The following is a 23,871-nucleotide window of genomic DNA, read 5'->3' as shown; positions in this document are numbered from 1 at the left end:
CCAGATAAATTGAAGTTCAGAGCCAGAATTCCATATGGCTATTACTTTTTACTCTAGAGTTATCCCTTTTGGTATATTTTTCCTTTTCAATTGATGCCTCTCAAAGATAGTTGGATTGATTTATTCTGAAATAAATTTGCAAATTACAATGTCTGTATTTTTAATCATGTTATTCTAGTGGAAAGGCTGCTTTAACACGCCACTATCATGTGTGAAGGGCCCACTGGGGAACAGGCTCAGGACTAGGCACTTTGTCCATGTTATCTCAGTTACGGATGAACCCCACCCATCTATGTGTTATATTTGAGGCTTGATTTTGGCCGAGTGTTCATGAGATTTGTTACCAAATGTGCCCTTAAAGTTGAATGTTGGCAATCCCATATGGTTTCCCCTAACAGTACCAACTGACCCTGTCTGCGATTTCGGTAAGGGCTGCCACAGGGTACATTCAATACTGTGGAATTCACAACCGGCGGGCAGGTATTAAAACACCCAAATGTAAAATCAGCATTGCATCCAAATGTAAACAGAATTACTACGCGAAAAGATACCCTAATGAAACCCCAGAATTGAAAACAACTCTAGTTTATGAAATTGGCCATAAAGCTGATTTCTCTCCTCATGTTTTTCTTTTCCCTTCTAATCCCCATTCTCTCACAGTTACCCACTTAGTTTCAGTATTATTCTAAGGGATTTAAACCCATAAATAATAACAAACACAAATTAAAAGCAGCAATAAAAACAAAAAACCCTTATCTTTGCAAATAAGGGGAAATTCATTTCTTTCCACGGCTTGATTTTATTTCTATATAACAAAAATGCCTCTATAAAAATAATTTCAAAACCTACATGTTAAGATTTTGAAATTCCTCACAATGTAGATATGACATGTTAACAAGTAAGGTGTTTTTTAAAAAGCATAGTCTTTCCAGTATTTTTATCCAATTCAATTATTTTCATTTTTCAAACAGAAAAATCTTATTCTTTTATTTTACCTTTTTGGGGAGAATTTGTAAGATGCTGCAAATGCACATTACTAACAAGAGAGCTGAATCAGGTTGAGATTTGAACTGTCATAATTATATGTCAAAGGATAACTCTCCACTTCAATAAATCCAAGCTGATGTCACTTTTGACATTACTGTTTCACCTGGCTAACCCCAGCAATACAACTCTTAAAAGATTCTCTTAGAATCCTAGGTCCTTAAAGCCCCCATTTGAATTGAGACTTGAGACTCTCTACAGGAAGAACAAACCATCCCTGAGAAATTTAAAGGGATATTAGGTGCCCTGATTGTCAGGCATTTCTTCAAAATGTATGTATATCAAATCTGAACTAAATTCACTGAGCAAGAACCATAGTCCTTTTTGGGATTGGAGGCTCATGTGAAAAAGTTAGAAAGTTGACATAAAATGGTATAAGCTCATACATAAAGCTATACTACACTTCGAGAAAATTTCCATTTCCCATCTTTTAAATTTAAATGACTAAGCACCCCAAACGCCTGACTCCAGGACCCCTTCATTCCATCACATCATTGCATCTGAGCATCACGCTTCTGGCAGGCACAGTCCTGCCAGATTCAGCCAGAGCTCAATGCATTTTCCACTTGAAATCGTATCCCTTTTCTACTGAGAATCTGACCCCAAATGATTTCTTTTGGAATAACCAGGGTGGAGTTTGCCTTTTTTTTTTTTTTTTTACCTTCAGTGCTGGGTTTTTTCATTTCTTCCACCCTAATTAGTTTCTTTCTGACTCTGCGAGTGGAGTTTACCAGCTTGTGTAACCTCTTAAACTTCACCGACTCCTCAGTCTCATCATCCGATTGTTCTCTTGACTGGCAAAGAAACAAAGAAAAGTTAATCAGGTAATTGCTCCAAGCTTTGCCCGTGCGGCTGGATGTAGCCGGCCTTGCTGCCAGTCTGAACCTCGGCAGCTCTGTCGCTGAACTTGGGGAACCAACAAATTTGCCCAAGAGGTTTACAAAGTGCCACATACCATCTTAAGATCTAAATCGGCGTAGAATTAGGTCCTAGGCACGGAAACACATATCCTTGCCCTCAACTGGCCTGTGGGGGCATCTGTCTCAACTACTTCCTTGTCCTCTTTTAGGAGGACTCCGGCAGGACTCTCCCTCCGACGCTGGCCCTGTAATTCCAGTTTCACTGCGTGGTTTGGGCCAGTCTCTCATCTGTCTGGCCCATCAGGGCTTGCTGTTTAACGTGGTCATCAACTACTTCTCCAAACCAAAATTCTCTTGGCTTTTTCCAGCCCTCCCCCAAAAATCAAAAACAGCAGGGCAGGAAAGGGAAAGAGATGCAAACAGCCTCTTCCATCCCATTGGCTAAGACTGTCTGCCACATTGCAGCCAGCCCTTCCGCCTCTCCCGGCTCTTTCTAAGGGCTCACAAGGCGAATGTGAGGACAGACCCTGCATTCCTCCAAGAGAGACAAGGGAAAAAGCTGACCTTTCAGCCATACAGTACAGTCCATATTCCCCAGCAGCCCATTGCACTTTGCAGGGAGTCAGCATGCTCGGGCCCAGCTGTTTTCCCTCAAGTATCAAACATTACAGAGAGAGGGAAAAAAATCTCTCTCTGCAGCAATGACCCAGGCTAAAAACAATCCTTTCCTTGTGAACAAAATGAGGGTTTCATTTCTAAGTCAGCTCCAACATCCAATATGCAGCTTCCTCTGTTGTATCTGTTCAAAATGTGAAACAGCAAAAGAGATCTCCGGCTAAATGAGCGTGCAGCACGGGTGCATGGGCATGCCTGGGAGCAGCCACCTCGGCACACCCTGTGCAGCGGGTGAGCAATTCCAGCTCACGTCGCACGCCCTGACAACAACCTTCTCTCCATTTCCTCCAACCCAGTTCATGGAATAGAAGGAAGACAAATGCCTCAAATGAACACACAAAACAAAAACAAGCCTCATCTCTGAACACGAGTCTAATGTAGACTTTTCTCCCGAAGAAAAGCTCTCACTAATCCCCGTGTTACAGACAGTAAAACAGATAAGCAAGAGTTGCAGAGAATACCTCAGGAGAAGAAGAGGTAGAGTTTCTGTGCATTATTTAGGCATAAAAATGGTGCACGTTGTGAGTCCTCTTTGCACTATGGCACAAACGTTAGTACAAGGATAGTGAGGGATATAAACAACTAATGTCCTGGCCTCTGTCCTCACCCTGGAACTCAAGGCATGGGGCCATGGTACTTTCTCCCTGTATGACTATCAGCAAACCGTTTACCCACTTATGGTTAACTATAAACCTAACATCAGCAAGTCATCAGGGCAGAAGTGTTTCTCAGACTTCTCTTCTGTAAAGTGTGTCAATATCTATGTCCACTGTCTCTAAAATTACTAGATAAAATGTTGCCTGCAAGTGTCAGAATTAAAGCTAAGTACTGGTTACCTGGCAATAAAGAATGGGAACTGGACTCCCAGGTAACAGTGGGGAGAGGCTACACTGGATGCTGGCAATTAGGCTTAAAACTGAAAATATAAAAAATTAAAATAGAATAGTAAGTGTAGTTCATAATACAGAATGGTATTGTCTGGTTTGAGTTTCATTTCTACTTGGTTGGATTGTTGACATGTGATGAAATGGTTGGAGTGGTCAACCAGAGGAATGAGAACTTGGTTAACCCTCATTCTGGGTAACCAGCACCTGAAAAACCCACAGTTCATGGAATTACATATAAACATTTAAAAACATTCTGCTCTCTTGATGTAGCTCAAAAGCCAAGCAATTCTAATAGAAGAAGAATCAACATTATGTTATAGAAAGTCTCTATAACTATCAATGGGACAAACTTAGAATATGTCTCTAACCCTCACATTTAAAAATTTTGAAATCAGCACTTTGGGAGGCTGAGGTGGGAGGATCACGAGGTCAGGTGATTGAGATCATCCTGGCTAACACGGTGAAACCCCGTCTCTACTAAAAATACAAAAAATTAGCCGGGCGTTGTGGCGGGTGCCTGTAGTCCCAGCTACTCAGGAGGTTGAGGCAGGAGAATGGCGTGAACCCAGGAGGCGGAGCTTGCAGTGAGCCGAGATCGCGCCACTGCACTCCAGCCTGGGCGACAGAGCGAAACTCCGTCTAAAAACAAATAAAAATAAAAATGTTGAAATCAAATGAAAATGAAATAGGTACAGATTGTTTGTAGTCAAAATATAAGAAGCTGTGTTATAGGATGAAAATTACTGATGTGTATACCTCATACCTAGTTTGCTGGTTGTTGGTGGTGGTGTGGGTGTGTGTATGCATGGGATAGTGGGCAGTAAGGAGAGAAATGGGGTATAGAAATAAGTAATACAAAAATTTTAGTCCACAAAGACACAAATCATTATACGTACTAGAGTGAACTTTCCAAGGAGAAATCAAAATAGTTAAACCAGGACGGTAGATTTAAAGGCAGTGCCTTCCTCATAAAGTCCTACTTTCCTCTGCCCAGATTCACTGTGGCAAAAAATAACATATTCCAGGTACTTATTTAATTGTTTTCACATGTTCCATTTATTTTTGAGAAACATACCTTTGAATTATACTTCTTTGTACCTTTGAATTAATGCTATTTTTATTTTTCTAGAAAAATCAAGATTTGGAGGTGTTTGTCATTGACAAATCACAAACCATGGCAACCAAGTCCTTCTTTTCCATGATCATATTTTGGACACTAGACAAGATAGATGAGGCACAATTTATATGAAGACAAATGCAACATAAAACCCAAGTCATCCAAGGTGTGTGTGTGTGTGTGTGTGTGTGTGTGTGTGCATGTGTGTTAAATAGAAAATTACCTAGAAGACAGGCTAGAAGTTACTTGAGTTCAACAACCTATCCCAAGAATGTATTGCTGCACCCATGATATTGATGGAGAGGTGTTGACTTCTCACTTCCTACTCAGTCCAGAGGAAAAAAGGGTTGTGAAATATTTGCCTTTAAAAAATTCTCTCCAGCTGTTTTAACACAAAAACGGTGTAAAAGGCTTGCATTTCTTCTAAACTGGAGAGTAAATCTTGAATTCCTCATGTCATATTTCTCTTTTTAAGTATATTCCACTTCCCAAATGCTGAAAATAACATAGCATGTCTTTCTTTTTTTTTTTTTTGAGATGGAGTCTCGCTCTGTCTCCCAGGCTAGAGTGCAATGGTGCGATCTCAGCTCACTGCAACCTCCGCCTCCTGAGTTCAAGCGATTCTCCAGCCTCAGCCTCCCGAGTAGCTGGGATTACAGGCACACACCACCATACCCAGCTAATTTTTGTATTTTTGTAGAGATGGGGTTTTGCCATGTTGGCCAGGCTGGTCTTGAACTCCTGACCCTCAGGTGATCTGCCCGCCTCGGCCTCTCAAAGTGCTGGGATTACAGGCGTGAACCACCATGGCTGGCCAGCATGTCTTTTTATTCAGGAAATACACTACCAGGGATGGGGGCTTGAGAATTTTTATATTTATAAACATAAAAAATATATAATTTTTAAATTCAAATACTATGTATATTTTAAAAGAAATCTTCCTATATGAAGAACTTTGTAGAAGATAGAGGAAATCTGCATTGTATATAAAATAAATGATTGATTCTAAGAAATAGGCTCAGCACTATTATAGAACAGGTTTTAAACTAAAGTTAAAAAATAAAAGTATATATTCACACACATTCAAACATGAGATAGTGTGGCCTCCCCTCCCTTGTCCCACCCTGGGTCAGAGTTAAACAGATCATCTTCTCAGTGAGAAGGTGAACTCAATCATCTGTATGACAGCTCCTCACCAGAAAACCTTCAAGAGAAAAAGGCAACTTATCCCACCAAAAATTGTGGAAAAGTGGATTTCCAATATTGTAAACAGAAACATTTGATTTCCAGCCTTTCCTCTGCAGATTTTTTCCAGCAGAAAGCCCATATGGCTCAACTTTTAATTACTTTGGCTAATGCTATATGTAGTAATTCTGTGGTGAATGCTTAAGTGTTTCATTTCTGGTTTCCATAGCAACATTACATCAGATTGCAGACAGCTGGCTCCACAGTTTTAAACCATAACAAATTGACCAAGCCAAGACACAAAACTATAGCTGCTTTAAAGAGATAGCACACAATTCGCCGGCCAGGCCGCTGAATGAGGAACCTATGGGGCCCGTTTGGCACCCAGAGGAGGGTGGAGCCTCCTTCCTTCCCAGCTTCTTTTGGAACAAGTGCATCCTTGACACATCTGCAATGTTCTAATAGGAAAGACATGGAGCCAGCATGGAGAACTTTTTATAACACAGCTACACGCTGGATGATCAGAAAAGAGGAACAAAATGAATAGCATCTGTAAGTACAAACATTTGTGTGCTGGAGCTCACTGAATGCATCCTCTCCCTGCTCCAAGTAAACCTGTCACTGCTGGTAGGTAACAGATACTTCACCGGACCCTGTAACAAACAGTTCTCGGGACTGCAGTGTGCAGAGCAAATCCTTTCCAAAAGCCATACGGCACAGTTGTGCAGGCACAATGGCGATATGCTGTAATAAAGGTTGAAACAAACTTGCAAGGAGAAACTAGACCCTTTGGAGGACCGCTTGAGACCACCACGCTGATCACAGGATTACAACTGTGCCCTTTGCAGAAGCACTTTCACTCAGCCTGTTTCCCTAGCTCGAAACACACGACACACTGTCACAATTAACACCCAGACTAAGCCCACTTATCTCCCCCAGCGCCACATAACACCGAGAGATATTTAAACATTTCTGAAAAGCAATTTGAAACTGGAAATGTACTTGCCTGTGAAATTCACACACTGGTCTCTCTAACCTAGTGCATGATCAGACATACATGCTTCAGCTTTCTAGGTCGGCTGTGTCACAGCATTAATCTTAAAGTTAAGAGAAGGAAGCCAATCAGATATAAGCTTATGAAAAGCAATGTGCAACACTGTCTGAATTCAAGTCCTCCCCAGGAAAAGCCTCCACAATTCACAGCTGAGCCATATATGCTCGTTGTCTTAAATTCTCAAAATAATATTCACTATTCTCTAAAAGTTACGCATTTTCACTGGTGAAAATGCCAGGCAAGAATGCTCAGGGTTACCAGGTAGGGAAGTAAACAGAGGAAGAAGGACAAATCTAGAGGAATTTAAGAAGAAAAGAGAGAGAAACATCATAGGCAGGAGCAGCAAAAACTTTTACTTGAAGCAACAGAAAACACATTCTTCCTTTCCCATTGAACGCATTCAGTGACTTACCGGCTTCGGCATTTAGCAAGCCTAAGGGGCAATTCTGAAGACGTCCGGTACCTCCCACCCCCCTCCCCACTCGGAGAGCGTCTTCACTCTTGTGGCATCAACTCCGCAATCTCAAAATTAAGATTAGGCACTCCTGGAACATGTCTCTCTGGAGTTACATGATCAGGCAGGCTCCACCGTCACAGCTCAGTATCCGAAGGAGAAAGGGGAAGACACTGGATTCAATTAGCTTCTTTCTGCTTGCTGACTGATTCCCCAGTCGCTTGCTAACTGCATAACTTGCAAGAAAGGCATAAGTCATCAGCTCTAAGCAAATCTCCTATTCACCACAAGGAAAAAAGGGAGTGTTGTGCATGGCCAACAATCCCTGTTTTCACTGAGGAAGGCTCCCTGACCTCCTGCTGGCCCCCAGTTCCTTAATTACTGTCTATGGAATTCCAGAGACAGAAAAAAGAACGCGAGAATCTGAGCAAATCCAGGACAAGGAGGACAAGGACTAACGCTTAAAAGTGACTGAACTTAAAAAAAGATCTCTTTTGCAGACATTCTTCTGAACACCCCCTTAAGGGAGTAGTCTCAATTGAAAATAGACACCTTCCAATGGCTATTTTTGAAATCACTGAATTAAAACTTATGATTGTGGTTTTCTCCTAGAGTTGTCACTTTCTCTCTCTCTCCCCATTCCTTTTTAAAATTTTAACAACCAGAGTAAATGTAGGATATTTCCCCTTCATTGGTGCTTCTAAAACTCTCTTAACAAATTGTTTTAATGCCCATTTCAGAGCATCTGAGTTCTCCTGCATTCTAGAAATGTGAGCATGAGGACTGTGTCACAAGATGATCATTTAATTTTCTCAAGGATCTCAGGGGAGCCACTAGGCACATGCTGTTACTTAAACAGAACATCGTCTAAACAACACAGGACTAAAAACCCATACAAAGTCTCCATGACGTGGGCTGCAAGTCACATTTGTCTTTTCAGGGCTAAGTTCATTCATTTGGGTAAGTCATTTATTCTCACAGCACAGTTTGAGCTACTTGTTTCTAGATGTCCCTCCTATTGGGTGAGTCTTTATGTATAATGCTTGAGCCCATCGCTTTATAGGACATCACACGACATAAAATACCTAGCTACACAGGACTCAGGGATGCGTAGGAACCACTGTCCCTCCTTAAAATGACAGAAATTTAGAGTTGGACAGGATTCAGACGTTACCTAAACTAAAAACGGCCAAACACAGTGGCTCACGCCTGTAATTCCAACTGAGGCGGGCAGATCACTTGAGGCCAGGAGTTCGAGACCAGCCTGGGCAACATGGTGAAAACCCATCTCTACTAAAACTACAAAAATTAGTCAGGCGTGGTGGCATACACTGGTAATCCCAGCTACTCAGGAGGCTGGGATAGGAGGACAGGTTGAGTCCAGGAGGCAGAGGCTGCCGTGAGCCAAGATCGCCTGACTGCACTCCAGCTTGGGCGACACAGCGAGACTCCGTCTCAAACAACAACAACAACAACAAAAGGGAATTGGAATACGACGCTCCCAAGTGGAGGGTCATGTTTTACCATGCACACGTTGCAGATTCTGCATCAGATCACCAGAGCTCCATCCCCTTTTCCTCGGCTCTTGTCCTGCTCTTCTTCCCTGGGCGGGCTGGTGTCTCTCACTCCTTGCCAAGAATTAAACTCTCTTCTCCCACTCTGTCTTCTGCTCAGAAGTATCTCCTCCGAACCTTTATTGAATTTCCTCTTCTTTCTCCTGCAAGGGCTCACCACACCTTCCCTACACTGGCCAGTTCCCCATTTCACAAACTGATTCTCCCACAAACTCCCCCTCCCCTGCCACCACCTGATGGACCAGGTGCTTTTGCGATGCCGTACTTCCAACACTTGTATTTGTCCAAAGCTTACCATTCCCAGGCACTGTGTGAACATTGGCATACATGATCCCATTTCACAGCAATGGCAGGGGCAGAATCTGAGACTGTATACTTTTGCTCCTGTGCCACTACCCTACCTCAACAAGGCCTTTCTTCATCCAAGACTGACAACTATGCTGTGAAGTTATGCTCACAGTTCCTTAAAACTGAGTGTAGACATTTTCCACCAAATTCCTTCGTTACAGGATAAAAACGAAGAAAATGAGAGTGCCCCAGTGAGACTGGGGTAAAGGGAAGAGGATTAGCCCAAGGCCTCAGGGGTTAGAACAACCTGCGTTTAATTACCAAGTTCTCTAGCAAATCACTTTACTTTTATGGGTCTTAATATTCCTGCACATAAGTTTGGTATAGTAACATTTTTCTTACAGTGTGTTGTATTAAATACTGCGTATATGAAATCCTTACTGAACTGGAGTTCAATAAGGACTTAATATTTTTACTATTATTATTAATATTATTATTTGAGATGGAGTTTTGCTCTGTTGCCCAGGCTGGAGTGCAATGGCTTGGTCTCAGCTCACTGCAATCTCCACCTCCCGGTTTCAAGCAATCCTCCTGCCTCAGTCTCCCAAGCAGCTGGGATTACAGGCACCCGCCACTATGCCCAGCTAATTTTTGTATTTTTAGTAGAGATGGAGTTTCACCATGTTGGCCAGGCTAGTCTCAACCTCCTGACCTCAGATGATCTGCCCGCCTTGGCCTCCCAAAGTGCTGAGACTACAGGCGTGAGCCACCACACCCAGCCTTATTATTAACTCTGCAGTCTTCTATTCATAACTCACTGGAGTTCAAACAACACCTAGTTTTCACAAACTGCTCTTTTAGGTGCTGTGTAAATAGCAAAGACCACTTAAAAACCCAACAACCAGGCCGGGCGCGGTGGCTCATGCCTGTAATCCCAGCACTTTGGGAGGCTGAGGCAGGCGGATCATGAGGTCAGGAGATCGAGACCATCCTGGCTAACACGGTGAAACCCCGTCTCTACTAAAAATACAGAAATTAGCTGGGCGTGGTGGCACACGCCTGTAATCCCAGCTACTCAGGGGGCTGAAGCAGGAGAATTGCTTGAACCTGGGAGGCAGAGGTTGCAGTGAGCTGAGATCATGCCACTGCACTCTGGCCTGGGTGACAGAGCGACACTCTGTCTCCAAAAAACAAACAAACAAACAAACAAAAAACCAAAAAACCAACAACCAGGCAGGCACAGTGGCTCATGCCTGTAATCCCAGCACTTTGGGAGGCCAAGGCAGGCAGATCACTTGAGGCCAGGAGTTCAAGACCAGCCTGGCCAACATGGTGAAACCCGGTCTCTACTAAAAATACAAAAATTAGTCAGGCATAGTGCACATCTGTAATCCCAGCTACTCAGGAGGCTGAGGCACAAGAATTGCTTGAACCTGGGAGGCAGAGGCTGCAGTGAGCCGAAATCGTGCCACTGCACTCCAGCCTGGGTGACAGAGCAAGACTGTCTCAAAAAACAAAAACAGAAAAAACCAACAACCTTTCTACGTGTGAAAGCTCGTCATATGGCCAGCATCTGAGGCTAGTTCTGGACAGGCTGTTCAGATATGGAGAAGACTCTGAGACAACGCAGGTTCAGATCCCCTCTGTGCCACATGGGAAGAGCGTGTGGCTGTGGGCATGTTTCTTCTCTCATTTCTAAGATAGGCAGTGAGAAGCCTCCTAGGGCTCTCCAGAGTATAAAACGAGACCTCGAATGTGAAGCCTAGAGCTTGGCAGGTAAGGAAGTCCTCGTTCCACGTGAAATACACATGAAGTTCGTGCACTGATTTATTCAGATACTTTGGGGAGGGTGGTGGGAAGGATACATCCCCAGTACTTCCCCCGAGCGGCCTCTCCTCACAGCACAGGACTTAGAGAGCGTCCTAAGAGGATGGGAGAGAGAGCCGACCTTGTCCACCCCTTTTTAACCTCACTGCCACGCCTCTCAGGGAGTCATTCAGGTATTTATCAAGATAATCGATGTTGGGCCCTTTGTGAGGACGTACCATGGCTTGACTTTCAGAAAACAGGAGGCTCCCCGGGCCAGGAGCCTTGTCTGATCTCCTGCTCCTTGCATTCCTAGTGCCCACCCATAGTAGACTCCCCACAAATATTGGTGCGATCACTGTGGAATGAAGAAGTTGAGACTCCCCAGCCCTGTGGCTCTCAGCCCTGGCCATGTGTCAGAGTAAACTGTGGGATACTTGAAAGATTAGGCTGAGCCAGGCCACCCTAGAAAGCTCCCTGGTGAGGGATGGGTTGGGGGATAGACTCTGTGAGGGAAGGCCACTGCTGGTCCTGTTCTCTGGGTGGCGGGCTTGAACACAGTAGATGTGCAAATTTGCTGAGAAGGGATTTCAGTATTTGACTCCTATGATGAGGAATTCTTTCTCATTAGCTCCTTGGAACAAGGTCCAAAGGCCTTATAGTGAAATATGTGACTGTGTGTGGTCAGATTCAGTTTCTGGTACATTGTGCTCCACTTTTCAGATACCATGTGGTAGAAAGGGCATCAGAGCACCTGGTCCTCACCCCCTACTTCCTCGCAGCATCTCAAACACCCCATGCCCATCACTGCCCTGATGGCTCCTCTTCTGCAAACAGCTCTGCTGGTTGCATCCACACCCCTAACTCCTATGCATCCTTCAAGTTTCAGTCTGCATATTGCCTCCTCTGGAAAGCCCTCCTGGCTTTGCTCCTCATCTACCTTAGACTAAATATACTTTATCCAAGGACTTCGCACATATATTGGCATTGCTAGATTCCCTAGCCCATCACTAACTGTCATGCAGACAATGTACATGACCATATTCATTTCCACATCTATATGTTAGTAGCATTTATTGTTTCTGACTACACATGACATATATTATTAAAAATTTGGAGAATGCAAAAATGCACAAAGTAGTAAGAGAAATGACATATCATCATCCCATACTCAGAAAACTTGGTAATATTTTGGTTTATGCTTTCTCACTTTTTCCCCATACACACACATATGCACATGCACACACAAAATACACTCTGATGTTTCTGTATCTTTTTTTTTTTTTTACAAGAAGGCGTGATCTTTGATCTTTACCTTCTCCAACTCTTCTAGTCACTATCAGTGTCCCCAAATCCTCCCTCAAAGGCACACGCACAGTCTAAGTAGAAATAACACATCTGCCTGTAAGTGGGGACCCTCTCTGGGCCACGGCTGCCTCAAAAGATTTTCCTTTAGAGAAACCCCAGGCCCCTGGTGTATACCGTAGCCACACTGTTTCATAGCCCATTTTTAAAAGCTGTATCTTTTGAACATTTTTGCATGTCAACAAATATTCAATACAATGTATTAATGATACAGTAGTATTTAGCCATCAAAGTATACCATAATTTACTGATATCATGGCCCCCATAATTAGACATTTGCCTGTTTCCAATTTTTCAAATAACCCTTGGATGCACACTTTGTGGTAAAATTTCTAACATGTCTAACACATTCTTTTTTTTTTTTAGAAAGATGATTCGATTGTAGAATTGATGGGTAAAAGGGTGTGTCTTTAAGACTTTTGATACATATTAACAACTTGCTCTGAAGAAAGGTTGTATCGTTTTAAAATCTCAGGAGCAGTTACCAACACTGAGAATTACAATATTCTTTTCCACTTAGATAAATAAATATCTATGTTTGTGCTAAACAGATATTTCCTGATTGAAATGAATGAATGAATGCACTGATGATTCAAGGCATTAGGAAAGGCAAGGAATAGCAATACGAGGAAGCCAGCATTCCCTGGGTTTATAAAGGTTATCATCTAGAAGTCTGAGGGTAGAGAGAGCCCCAAGAGAAGTTCAGAAATATGATTAATGTTAAGGTCAACCATGACAACCGCATGAGAAAAACACAGAGATACAGGAATTCCGATGTGGGGAGACTCATCTCTGGGTAAGGAAATTGAGGCACACTTCCATGAAGGGAAGAGGAACCTGCCATGGGTTTAGGGACATTTCCATGTCCCTACATAAGCCTAGTCCAGTATTTACGTGGTCCTGGGGCCCTACTTCTCCCACCCACCCCGGCCCAACCTTAGATGCCCTCCTATCTAGACAAAGAAGAGCTCAGCTGATGTTGTTGCTTTTATAAACAGCATGTGACACCAGTCAACAGGAGCTTCCCGGCCCTCCTCTTCCCCAAGCTTGATTTCATAATCTCTCCAACTGCCTGATCTCCCTCCACGGTCCAAAAAGTGAAGCACTGAAAGTCCCTCCCTACCTCAGGGGCACTCCACTGACTCCGGGGCCATGGCCGAGGCCTTTTGGTCACAGTCATGAGGTTAATGTGTTATTCTTCGTGTTTAGAAAAAAGTTAGTCTCACTGTTCGAATAAGTTAGAATTACTTAAAAGTGTGTTTATGAGTTGCTAGAAGTAACAGTAGAAAATATGAAACACATTGTGGGTAAGTTTTTTTTCTTTTATCACAAAGGAGTCAGGGGAGGACTCATCTGTTTAGTAAGAAATACTTTGCTCATTAGCTGGTGACATCATTGCCCTCTGAAATTAGGAGATTTTGGTTAGCATATGGAAAAAAAAGATGAGATTCCATTCTTCTCCCAGAGGTGCAGTGGAACACTGAAATAATCTCTCTGGCAGTTTCAAAATTAACTAGTTGTTGCCAGATTTGAAGAAAGAGATGGAGGAGGAGGCGGCGGTGGAGAGAAGAAGATAATTACATGATAGTTTTATTTGGAAAAAGTATGTGAGAATTTGAGGTAATATTACCATTCCTTAGGGGCAAAGGCTTGTCAGCACTTAATTCACTTAAGAAACTGCTTTAAAATGTAACCATAAAACCAAAGGAGCAGCAAATGGATGTTATGTTCCCTAATCAACTGTAATCTATTTTTTAAACTCATGAAATCGTTTTTCATCGCCCCCATGAGGAGAAGGGAGAAAAATACAAAATCTCAGGAGTCCTACAGCCAGATCTAGGGAGACTTAAAACAAAAGTGAATCCTCCCACCCCAATTCTGCAGGTTGCCACAGAGCAGAGAATGCCTTTCCTCCTGAATGGGTGGGGGAAGACAGTGCTAAGTAGAGGCAAGAGGACTGGCTTCTCCTTGACTCTGTAAATCTTTGGAAGACATTTCTGCCTGGGGCTTTGTCACCTTGACCATAGGTCAGAGAAACGCGTTGTTTCATATTAAATAGGTGAGTTAGGAAACAAAGTGTTGGGAAGGTAATCCACAGCTCTACAGGTCCCTCTGTTCAGAGTGGGGTAGCGTTATCCAGAGCAAATCTATGGGATCAGACACGCTGAAGACTAAAGGAAAACACCGAACCCACTCATTCCCAAGGGCATCCAATTCTCACATGCCATGGAAAAAGGATGATTCAGAACGGGACTGCCAAGTAGGGCAATTACATATGCGTTTAAGGCGCTAGTTTCTGGAGCTGATGAAAGTGTTCACCCCAGAAGCCGTAAGTCTCCTAAGGGATTGGGTGGTGTTTGCAAAGTCACATTACTTTTATGGCATCTTAGGCTGAATGACTCATGGATCAGGCATGATGACTTCTCCAACAGGGCTGCCAAACAACCTTGTCCAGGCAAATGGCAATGTAGAAATACAGAGAACTGATGGAGCCAAATGGAAATGGAGGGAAGGTGGGACCACCAAGACCATTCCTCCAAGCCAAACTTATGCCACCAGGTCAGTGGCCATCTGTCGAAGCTGGAGGCGGGAGGGTCCAATGTTATCTCCGAGACTGACGATCTACAACCTTAACGTTAATCTCCTTATGTTTGCAGAATAAATAAGCAAATTTACTTCAAGTTCCAAACTGAAGAAATCTAGACTAAATACCTTCAGAGAGGAATTATTTAGAGCTAGAAAGGTTGTTTGTGGTCATCCAATTGGCAAAACTATCAAGTCATGAACTCTGCTGAACACTGAATCACAGAATATTTTTCTCACGACTAACAAAATGCACAAAAGCCCCCCAAGAAGAAAAAACAAACAAACAATAAAACACTAAAAACTAGCAAAAATATTGCGCCAAGAGCAACCAAAGAGAGAAAGCTACATAATCTAATGTACTAAACCCCATGACCAAGGTAAGAAACAAATTTCTGAGGCCCACGGAAAAGGCCCACAACTTCTACAAAAGCCAGGCTGGCAGGAATCCACAGAATCCTTTCATGTGACTCCAAATCTGGAAGGAAACTGTGTGACCTCTTTATCTTTTTCTGACCTAAGAGCAGTGGAAATGGCTACAGAAGAGCAATGAGTGAAACGATGGAAACTCAAGTGAGGCTGTTCTTGACTGAAATACAGTCTCTAAAATTCAAAAAATGAAGGAAAGGCAGAATGGCTATATTCCACCAATTACCCCAGCTATGAACCAGGTGGCATAAATTATGATACGGCACATTCAACACAGTTTCAGGAGAGAAAAGGCAGAGTCCAGCTATCCTAATGAAGACCACATTTCACCATGTATCATGGCCAGGTTGTAGCAACGACAAACATAAATGGACCACAAAATGAAGCCCTCAACTGTGTCTTGAAAGGAGAAAAAAAAATCTATTGTCAGATAGCATGGCAAACAGGTCAAAACATAACCCTCAATATCAGCACAAATGGAGAATGTGATCAGAGCCACCCAAACAGGACCAAGGTGAAAAAAAAAAAATGCATGACAACTATACAAACAAACTATGGCAAAGAGAGGGGGAAAAAGAAGAAGCATAGATAAAAACAAAAAGCCAATCTTTTGCTCTCATCACTTCATCATCTCAACTCAAGGAACAGGAAGAAATTCCTAATAGTTGCTTCTCTCTATAAAATAATTTAATAAGAACATGAATTCAATTAAATGAGACCTCAAAGACAAGATAAAAAAATAAATGATATAAATTTACAGTTTGCAGAAATAAGGAAACAACCTATTACAGAACCAATTCATAAATAAAAATAAGCAAACAGAATCTATACCATAGAAGTCAAAATACTAAGAGAGAGAAATGCTTCATATTACTTGACCCAATTTTCTCATATTACCCAAATTTTCCGATTTACTCGGCTCTTCATCTAGACCTCTGACTTTGCTGCTCCCTCTCCTGACACACATTTCTCCTTCTCCTGGAAAGCTCTTCCTCAGTGTCAACCACCTTCTCTGGGAAGGCTTCCCAGACCCTCCTTGCTGGGGCTTGCTGGACTTTCTGTGTGCACCTATCACAATAGGCAGGAAAATCTCAATGAAGTCCACAACCACGCCATCTATTAATCTGGCTCCTTTTCTCAAACCCAAGCTCCCTGTGTACAAGGACTGGCACATAGTGGGTACTCAATAAATGCTTGCACGTAAATAAATGAAAGAATGCTCAAGATGGCATTCTTTCAACCTACGCTTTGGGTCAAATGCGCAGTGTAAGAAGTGATCTGCATCCTTTTATAAACTATTTATATGATGCTATTAGCATAATACTAATAATAAATAGTAGAGTGAACATTGGAAAGTTAGGAGTGTGGTGTGGTACAAAGAGGGAGATGAATGGGATAGAGAAGAGAATAAAAGGATATTTTGATAGAAATTATACTGTAAAAAAATTTGGTTGTGTTAAAATATTGCTTTCTAAATGATTTGTCTGATGACTGACTATGGTTCTAAGAATTTTGTTGCAGTGAGCCGAGATGGCGCCACTGCACTCCAGCCTGGGCGACAGAGTGAGACTCCATCTCAAAAAAAAAAAAAAAAAAAAAAAAAAAGAATTTTGATACAATGGGTACTTGTGACAACATTCAAATGGACTCAAAACCAGTGATGGGCAACCTATGATTCTAATAAGCAGGCTTAGGTTGGAGATGGCCCGCAGTCTAAATTCTACTTACGAACAACAATAGTGCCTGGGTATCTCCCCAACCCATCCATTAAATAAAGACTGGCACTAGGGCAAATGATGTAACAAGGAATTGACATGTAATGAATCAATAACATTGAACAAGTAATGGAAATCCTCTTATCCCTAACTTCCCCAGCGTTGTTCCCAAAAGCACAATAAGAAACTGGGATTGCAAACTGAAATGCCAATCTCTAAACCGAATTAGATTACAAATATCTGTACTGAAATATAATCAGCTAGCAGGGGAAATGTGGCATATCCTCTTTGGTATGTATGTATTAGGTTGGACAAAGGAAATCACCACTTTTATAGGTCAAACGCTGTCTAGTATCTCTAGTTCCACAAGGTTCAACCAAATGAAAGAAACAACAGACCAAATTGTATCCATAATCTATCTTAAATTAATTTTTTTAAAATAGGTATCCTCGTATTATATAATATCTGGGTTATTTTGTCATTCGTTTTTATCAATGTGGCCCTTGATATGTTTTTTTCTTTTTTTTTTTTTTTTCTCTTCTTTAGAGACAGGTTCTTGCTCTGTCATCCAAGCTGGAGTGCAGTGGCATGAACACAGCTCACTACAGCCTCGTTCAGGCAATCCTCCCGCCTCAGCCTCCCAAGTAGCTGGGACTACAGGTGCACACTACCACGCCCAGCTAAATTTTTTTTTTTTTTTTTTTTTTTTGTAGAGATGAGGTTTCACAATGTTGCGCAGGCTGGTCTAGAACTCCTGAGCTCAGACAATCCGCCCACCTTGGCCTCCCAAAAAGCTGGGATTACAGTTGTGAGCCACCACGCCCGGCCAGCCCTTGATACGTCGAGGAAGGCCTCCAAGCAGCAAGCACCCTCAACTTCCTGAAACTGTAGAAATCAGTAATGATAAAGATGTGCCTGGTTAGTTCCCAAAGTCAAAGAGCCAAATGGGCCTGCCATGAGAGTGCATTCCAATGTAACAGGTATGGAACCCGAACCCACACCCACACACTGCATGAGACCACGTCATCAGCACTGTAGGGCCCTAGATTATTTCAGTACAATAACTACTTACACTTCACAGACGGTACTCCTAAGTCCAAACATGCTTACTAAAATCATACCAGACCCACCCTTAAACCCACTTACACAATAATACCTTCTGAAATAGAAAACAAGTTGATTATGTGTTTGGTAAAAGTGTAACCAAGTAAACATGCACTTTTACATTAAGCTTGTTCTGACAATTCTAGCCTATCTGCTGATACATGAATATAAGCCATTACTACCATGTTAATGGCGTGTACAAAAATAGCACTTTTATGGGAACTCAAGTATTTTAAGAATGGCAGTTGATGGGAAGGGCAGAAGATCTTCACATCAAATAACAAAGAGATGAAGTGCCTGGCCACAGATGCAGAGCTAATAGGTGGGAGATTTGAATCTGAGCCCAAGGTCTGACTCAAGTCTGAGCTTAACCAGTCTCCTCTCTTGCCCACGCAGGGCGAAGGCCTGGTTTCCAGGGACTAGTAGAGGCAACAGCTTCCTTCTTGTGTAACTTTGTGGAAACATGGTGATCTAAAGGGACTCAACAAATACATGCCTGAAAACTTTGGCCCCTGTCCCAGAGAAAAGACTGGGAATGGGAGGGCAGAAGAGAAGAAGTGACAAGAAGCCACCTAAGCAATGGCTCCTGAGCAGCTTATAACCAGATGGAACAAAATGGGCATTTCTCAAAACCTCTCACTATGTATATTTTTCCAATGGATTGATTTTTCCTTTAGTCTCACCCTAAGCTGTAGATTAAAGGAATTATTACTTTTACTGTTTTAATAAGAACTTCAATATATACTTATTTTACTATTATTTTAGTTTCAGAATCATGGTTTTATTAAAATACAGAGTAATACTTCCTCCTATAATCTCCTACCCAGTAAAATAAAATGAAAATTTATAAGAATTATCCATAAAAATCAGAATAATCATATGAAGGTCTCAAACACATTAAAACACTAAGATCAGTATACATTATTTTATATTTTTAAAAATTTTTTTATTTTTTTGTTTTCTTTTTTTTTGAGACAGGGTCCCACTCTGTCACCTAGGCTGGAGTGCAGTGGTACAATCATAGCTCACTGCAGTTTCAGCCTCTTGCGCTCAAGAAATCCTCCCAACTCAGCCTTTTGAGTAGCTGGGACTACAGGCGTGTGCCACCATGCCCGGCTAACTTTTTTATTTTATGTAGAGCCCATGCTGGTCTTGAACTTCTGGCCTCAAGTGATCCTCCTGCCTCAGCCTCCCACAGTGCTGGCATTACAGGCATGGGCCACCACACCCAGCCAATAAAAGTTAATTTTAACATAGTTACATGTAGAAAGATTTTTGCAAAGGGTTCATCTACACAAGGTAATACTGCATGCATGGTATACAGAACTGCTGATACCTGTCCCAAGGATACAGGGCATAAATGCCTTCTGATAAATTATTGCTATGTTTTGTTTCTTCTTTCTCCTGGTCATATTACAAGTCAACCAAGCAAACTCTTCTTCTGTGTGAGAAATAAAGAACTGAAGAACATGAGCCTAAGACAACCATTAGTGCTTCAATAAGTAGAACCATTTTCTAGCTGTAAACCAAAAAGCATCTTGCCAATTAGAACGCTTTTAAATTTAAACCCACACACTCAGAGTTATGAAAAGATCCCTTAGGAAAAGAGATGCAGTGGAAAAAAAAAGCAAACACCATTAAAAAGCAAAACCCTTATTCAGAAATGAAAGTTATTTTTATACTTGGAATCTATCCTCTCTTAAACTTCCTTATCAAACACGCCTGTAATTCCAGCACTTTGGGAGGCCGAGGCAGGTGGATCACCTGAGGTCAGGAGTTTGAGAACAGCCTGGCCAACATGGTGAAACCCTGTCTCTACTAAAAAATACAAAAAAAAAAAAAAAATTAGCCGGGCGTGATGGCGTGCGCCTGTAATCCCAGCTACTCTGGAGGCTGAGGCAGGAGAATCACGTGAACCTGGGAGGTGAAGGTTGCAGAGGGCTGAGATCGCGCCACTGCACTCTAGCCCGGGTGACAGAGCGAGACTCCTCAAAAAATAAATGAATAATTACAAGAAGAGAAAGACAGTAGAAATAAAATCCATGATTTTCTTGGGGATACTTTCACCGTACCTACAACGCCGACTCACTCGGTATGTGTCTCTCTTCACATAATTTATGCATCTAATCAATATTCACTGCCATCCAAGTCAGCAAAACTATAAAAATTGTACACATGTTTTTAGATTGCTGAGATTATTTATAGGTGGGAACAGATTTTGTAAATTCATCATATGCTGCCATTAAAGAAATCATCTTTGCGGTCAGACTTTTGCATATGATGAAGCTAATGATACCAGTTTATATGTTAACACCTTTGAAATGTAAAAATAAAACTTCTGGTAAATTTTAACCTAAAGATAGTGTCTAAAAGTTACTCTAGTAAAAAAAAAAAAAAAAAACATTCAAAATAAACACAGCAAGAATAGTCAACCTTTAAAATTTTGAGTTGAGCTCAGAATAGCAGATTCTAAAAAAGAGGACAGTGGTCATACAAGTAGAAGGATGCTGCCACTCTGCTCCAGAAAGCAGTGAAATCACAACTGCTCAGGCTACCTTATAAGTGTGTGCACTGTTCTTCCGCCATATTCTATAAAAAGGGATTACACTGTTAACCTTTTCTTGTGTCATAATGGAAATTAAGCCATTTACCACAAGAACCACTTAAAAGGAACTTCTGCCAGTGCCCTGGCTTTCGGCGCATACCAGAATTGTTATTAATAAATTATCTTTCAGAATGTTCTATTTTGACTAGGGCTGTGACTACCTTTCCTTCCAAAACTTTGAAACTGAATCCTCTGGCTTGAAGACAATGTCTTCAAGGTGAAAGGACATTGAAAACTCTAAGTAAAACCTGGCCACTGGGGAGGCACATGTTTATGGTTTACAATTTTAGAAAGTCCCAAAAAGATTTAAAAGGTGCCAACTAAAAGATCTTATAATCTGGGGATATTTTAGTTGAGACCTTGGAAGTCCTCAATCGAGGAAACATTGAAAATAGCTCCATGGCGTTCTGTCTGTTGCCCAAAGTTTTGGACACAGTTCAACCACATGGCTCTCTCTACCTCAAACCAAATTCGTGACAAAAATGTACGTATGGTTGAATGGAAGGCTATGAAGAGTGCACACATGGAGGTAAGGTGGTGTTATAAGGCCACAAGGCCACGGTTATAACATTCTTGTTTGTTTTTGTTTTTTATCTTTTTGAGACAAAGTCTTGCTCTGTCGCCAGGCTGGAGAGCAGTGGCGTGATCTCGGCTCACTGCAACATCCACCTCCCGGGTTCAAGCAATTCTCCTGTCTCAGCCTCCTGCACAACATTCTTTGCACAAATATTTCCCAACTCTTAAAACTCCCCAAAAGCAAAAGTGATCAGTTATGAAACGATGACTTGCTTTACTCACTCAAAACATTTCCCTAGAGGTCCTCCATTCTGGTAAGGAACTCCAGCTACAGAAACACAATTCCAGCTTTTCCTGGAACACATTTTGCTACGAAGTGAAAAATCTACTGAACGGTAAAGATGACTCTAGCCCATCTTGTGCTTTGTTGCCGTGGTTGTTGCTTTCATTTTTCTTCATACATTATATATATTCTTAAAACATTTTAAATAAGATTGCCATCAAATGACCTTTCATTTGGAAAGATCTTTCACAGCAAACATTTTTATTAATATTCAAGTACCAGGTATAGATCACTAACTCTTACCCACCAGCTTTCTAAAAACAGAAAAACCATGATTTACAACTTACGTTAGTAAAAAGCTAGAAAACCCAGTAAAACAGAGATCATAATTTCTTTAAATGTCTTCTTAACTAAAAAGTAAACTGAACCTTAGGGCACAAAGCTTGAGAACTCTTACAATCATCCCTCCTTGCAGGAGGCAAAGGAAAAAATAAACTTACCAAACTAAATTAAAATGAAAAATAATAAAATAAATGTGCAGACATTTAATAAGAAATCGAGCTAAGCTCTCAACCAAAAATCTCTTTTAAAACTTTTAGCACTCCCAACAGAAGTTTATTATTAATGGAAAACAGCACAAAACAGATTCTTCTCTGGCAAAGGGAAAGCTATTTTTCACTTCCCCTGGTAACTATCTTTAGTACTTTACACTCTTGGAAACTAGGAATGTGCATATGGATTTATTGTGAGGCAACACGCGATTATCTAATTTCAGCGATGGGGGTGGGGAAGCCTATGAAATCAATGCAAATGAAATCCTAAGGCATGACAGGCATCAATATAGGCATTGAGGTCTGGTGACAAAGGCCTTGTGATCCCTAAAACTTTCATGGCCTGGGCATTCCTGATTCGAGCCAGTGGGCTATTCACATCTCTGTATTCTAGAAAGGAATCGATAGAAAACAGAAAAGCTCCGGCTCTTGCACAAAAATATTCAAAGCGCCTATAACCCGTGGTGGCTGAATTCTGAAATTAACTGCTCTGCCACAGAGGAAAATCTAAAATAATGAGAATGAATATTTTGGATGGGGTTTCTGGCCAACTCTTCATAAAAATGCAGAACAGGCTAAAGCCAGAGTAAGAGGGGCAAGGGTCATATATGTACCTTAGGATTACAATCAAGTTCAAGCAAACTTCAGTGGTGATGGTGGTGGGTTGTAGCTCTGAACAGCATGACCAGAGGTGGGCATGGGTGTTGGCAGAAAGTCAGCTAGCAAAATACACACAGTAAATCAACTGCTTCAAAAAACTGCATTGCTGACTAGCCTATCATCACCTACGCCTCTCAGCCAAAAGAGAAGTCACTCTTCAGAACTTCTGGAAGACTGTGCTCTGAGAGGAGGAAGCATATGGTATTTCTGGCCCTAGGTCTAACTAAGACAGGCTGAATTTATTTGCGAGCCATCTATGAAGAAATAGTTTGGTAAGAAGTTAGTAACGCAAATGTGTATATGGCATCTCAAATCTGTGTGCACACACGAGTGTGATTTTATTTTATTTATTTATATATATTTTATGAGACAGAGTCTTGCTCTATTGCCCAGGCTGGAGTGCAGTCTTGCAATCTTGGCTCACTGCAACCTCTGCCTCCTGGGTTCAAAAGATTTTCTTGCCTCAGCCTCCCAAGTAGCTGGGACTATAGGCACAGGCCACCACATCTGGCTAATTTTTGATTGTATTTTTGTAGAGACGGGGTTTCACCATGTTGGCCTGGATGGTCTCGAACTCCTGACCTCAGGTAATCCGCCTGCCTCAGCCTCCCAAAGTGCTGGGATTACAGGCGTGAACCACTGTGCCCGGCCACAAGGGTGTGATTTTAACCTCTGCTCTAAAGCATAAACTGTCAGAAAAGGACCTTTCTCTTTCTCCTTTACTTTTATAACTCAAACATCTAGCACAATGCCTGCTATATAGCAAGGGCTCCATAAATGCCTCCCAAATGAATAAAGAAATGCTGAAGAGAATGAAATGTTCCAACTATTAAGAAGAACCCATTTCATTCTCACAATTTATATCTAGGTAATGGTTCTGACCAGCCCTCTGAAAGGGGTCTCATAAACCAATGCTTAATAATGCTTTCTTAGCAGCTTATTCTAAATGCTTGATAATACTTATATTAACTTTTTCCTAAACAAAACGAGCTTCTCTCTTTGAAGTCTAAGTGTGTGAGGTTTTACTACAGTCCTGTTTCTCTGAATGGACAAAGTCTTCTAACCTCTCCCTTGACTCAGATGCTATTAATCAGGGCAGTATACAGTTGGTCTGAT

The 23,871-nt window shown here is 41.7% G+C and overlaps 1 protein-coding gene across 3 annotated transcripts in view; it reads right to left on the bottom strand.

Annotated features, from left to right (window-relative positions):
• The window catches only part of SASH1 (SAM and SH3 domain containing 1), a 212,430-nt gene that overhangs the window by 35,560 nt on the left and 152,999 nt on the right, over positions 1-23,871 (bottom strand). For all 3 annotated transcript variants that reach the window (XM_003255856.3, XM_030809810.1, XM_030809811.1), the window contains one exon: positions 1,706-1,838. In XM_003255856.3, the coding sequence (XP_003255904.1) occupies positions 1,706-1,838 (133 nt within the window). The remainder of the gene's footprint in view (positions 1-1,705; positions 1,839-23,871) is intronic.

This window comes from Nomascus leucogenys, chromosome 3, assembly GCF_006542625.1.
Source record: "Nomascus leucogenys isolate Asia chromosome 3, Asia_NLE_v1, whole genome shotgun sequence".
Classification (NCBI taxonomy): domain Eukaryota; kingdom Metazoa; phylum Chordata; class Mammalia; order Primates; family Hylobatidae; genus Nomascus; species Nomascus leucogenys.
Note: the sequence above shows the minus strand (reverse complement) of the source record. Positions and strands in the feature narration are given on the sequence as shown.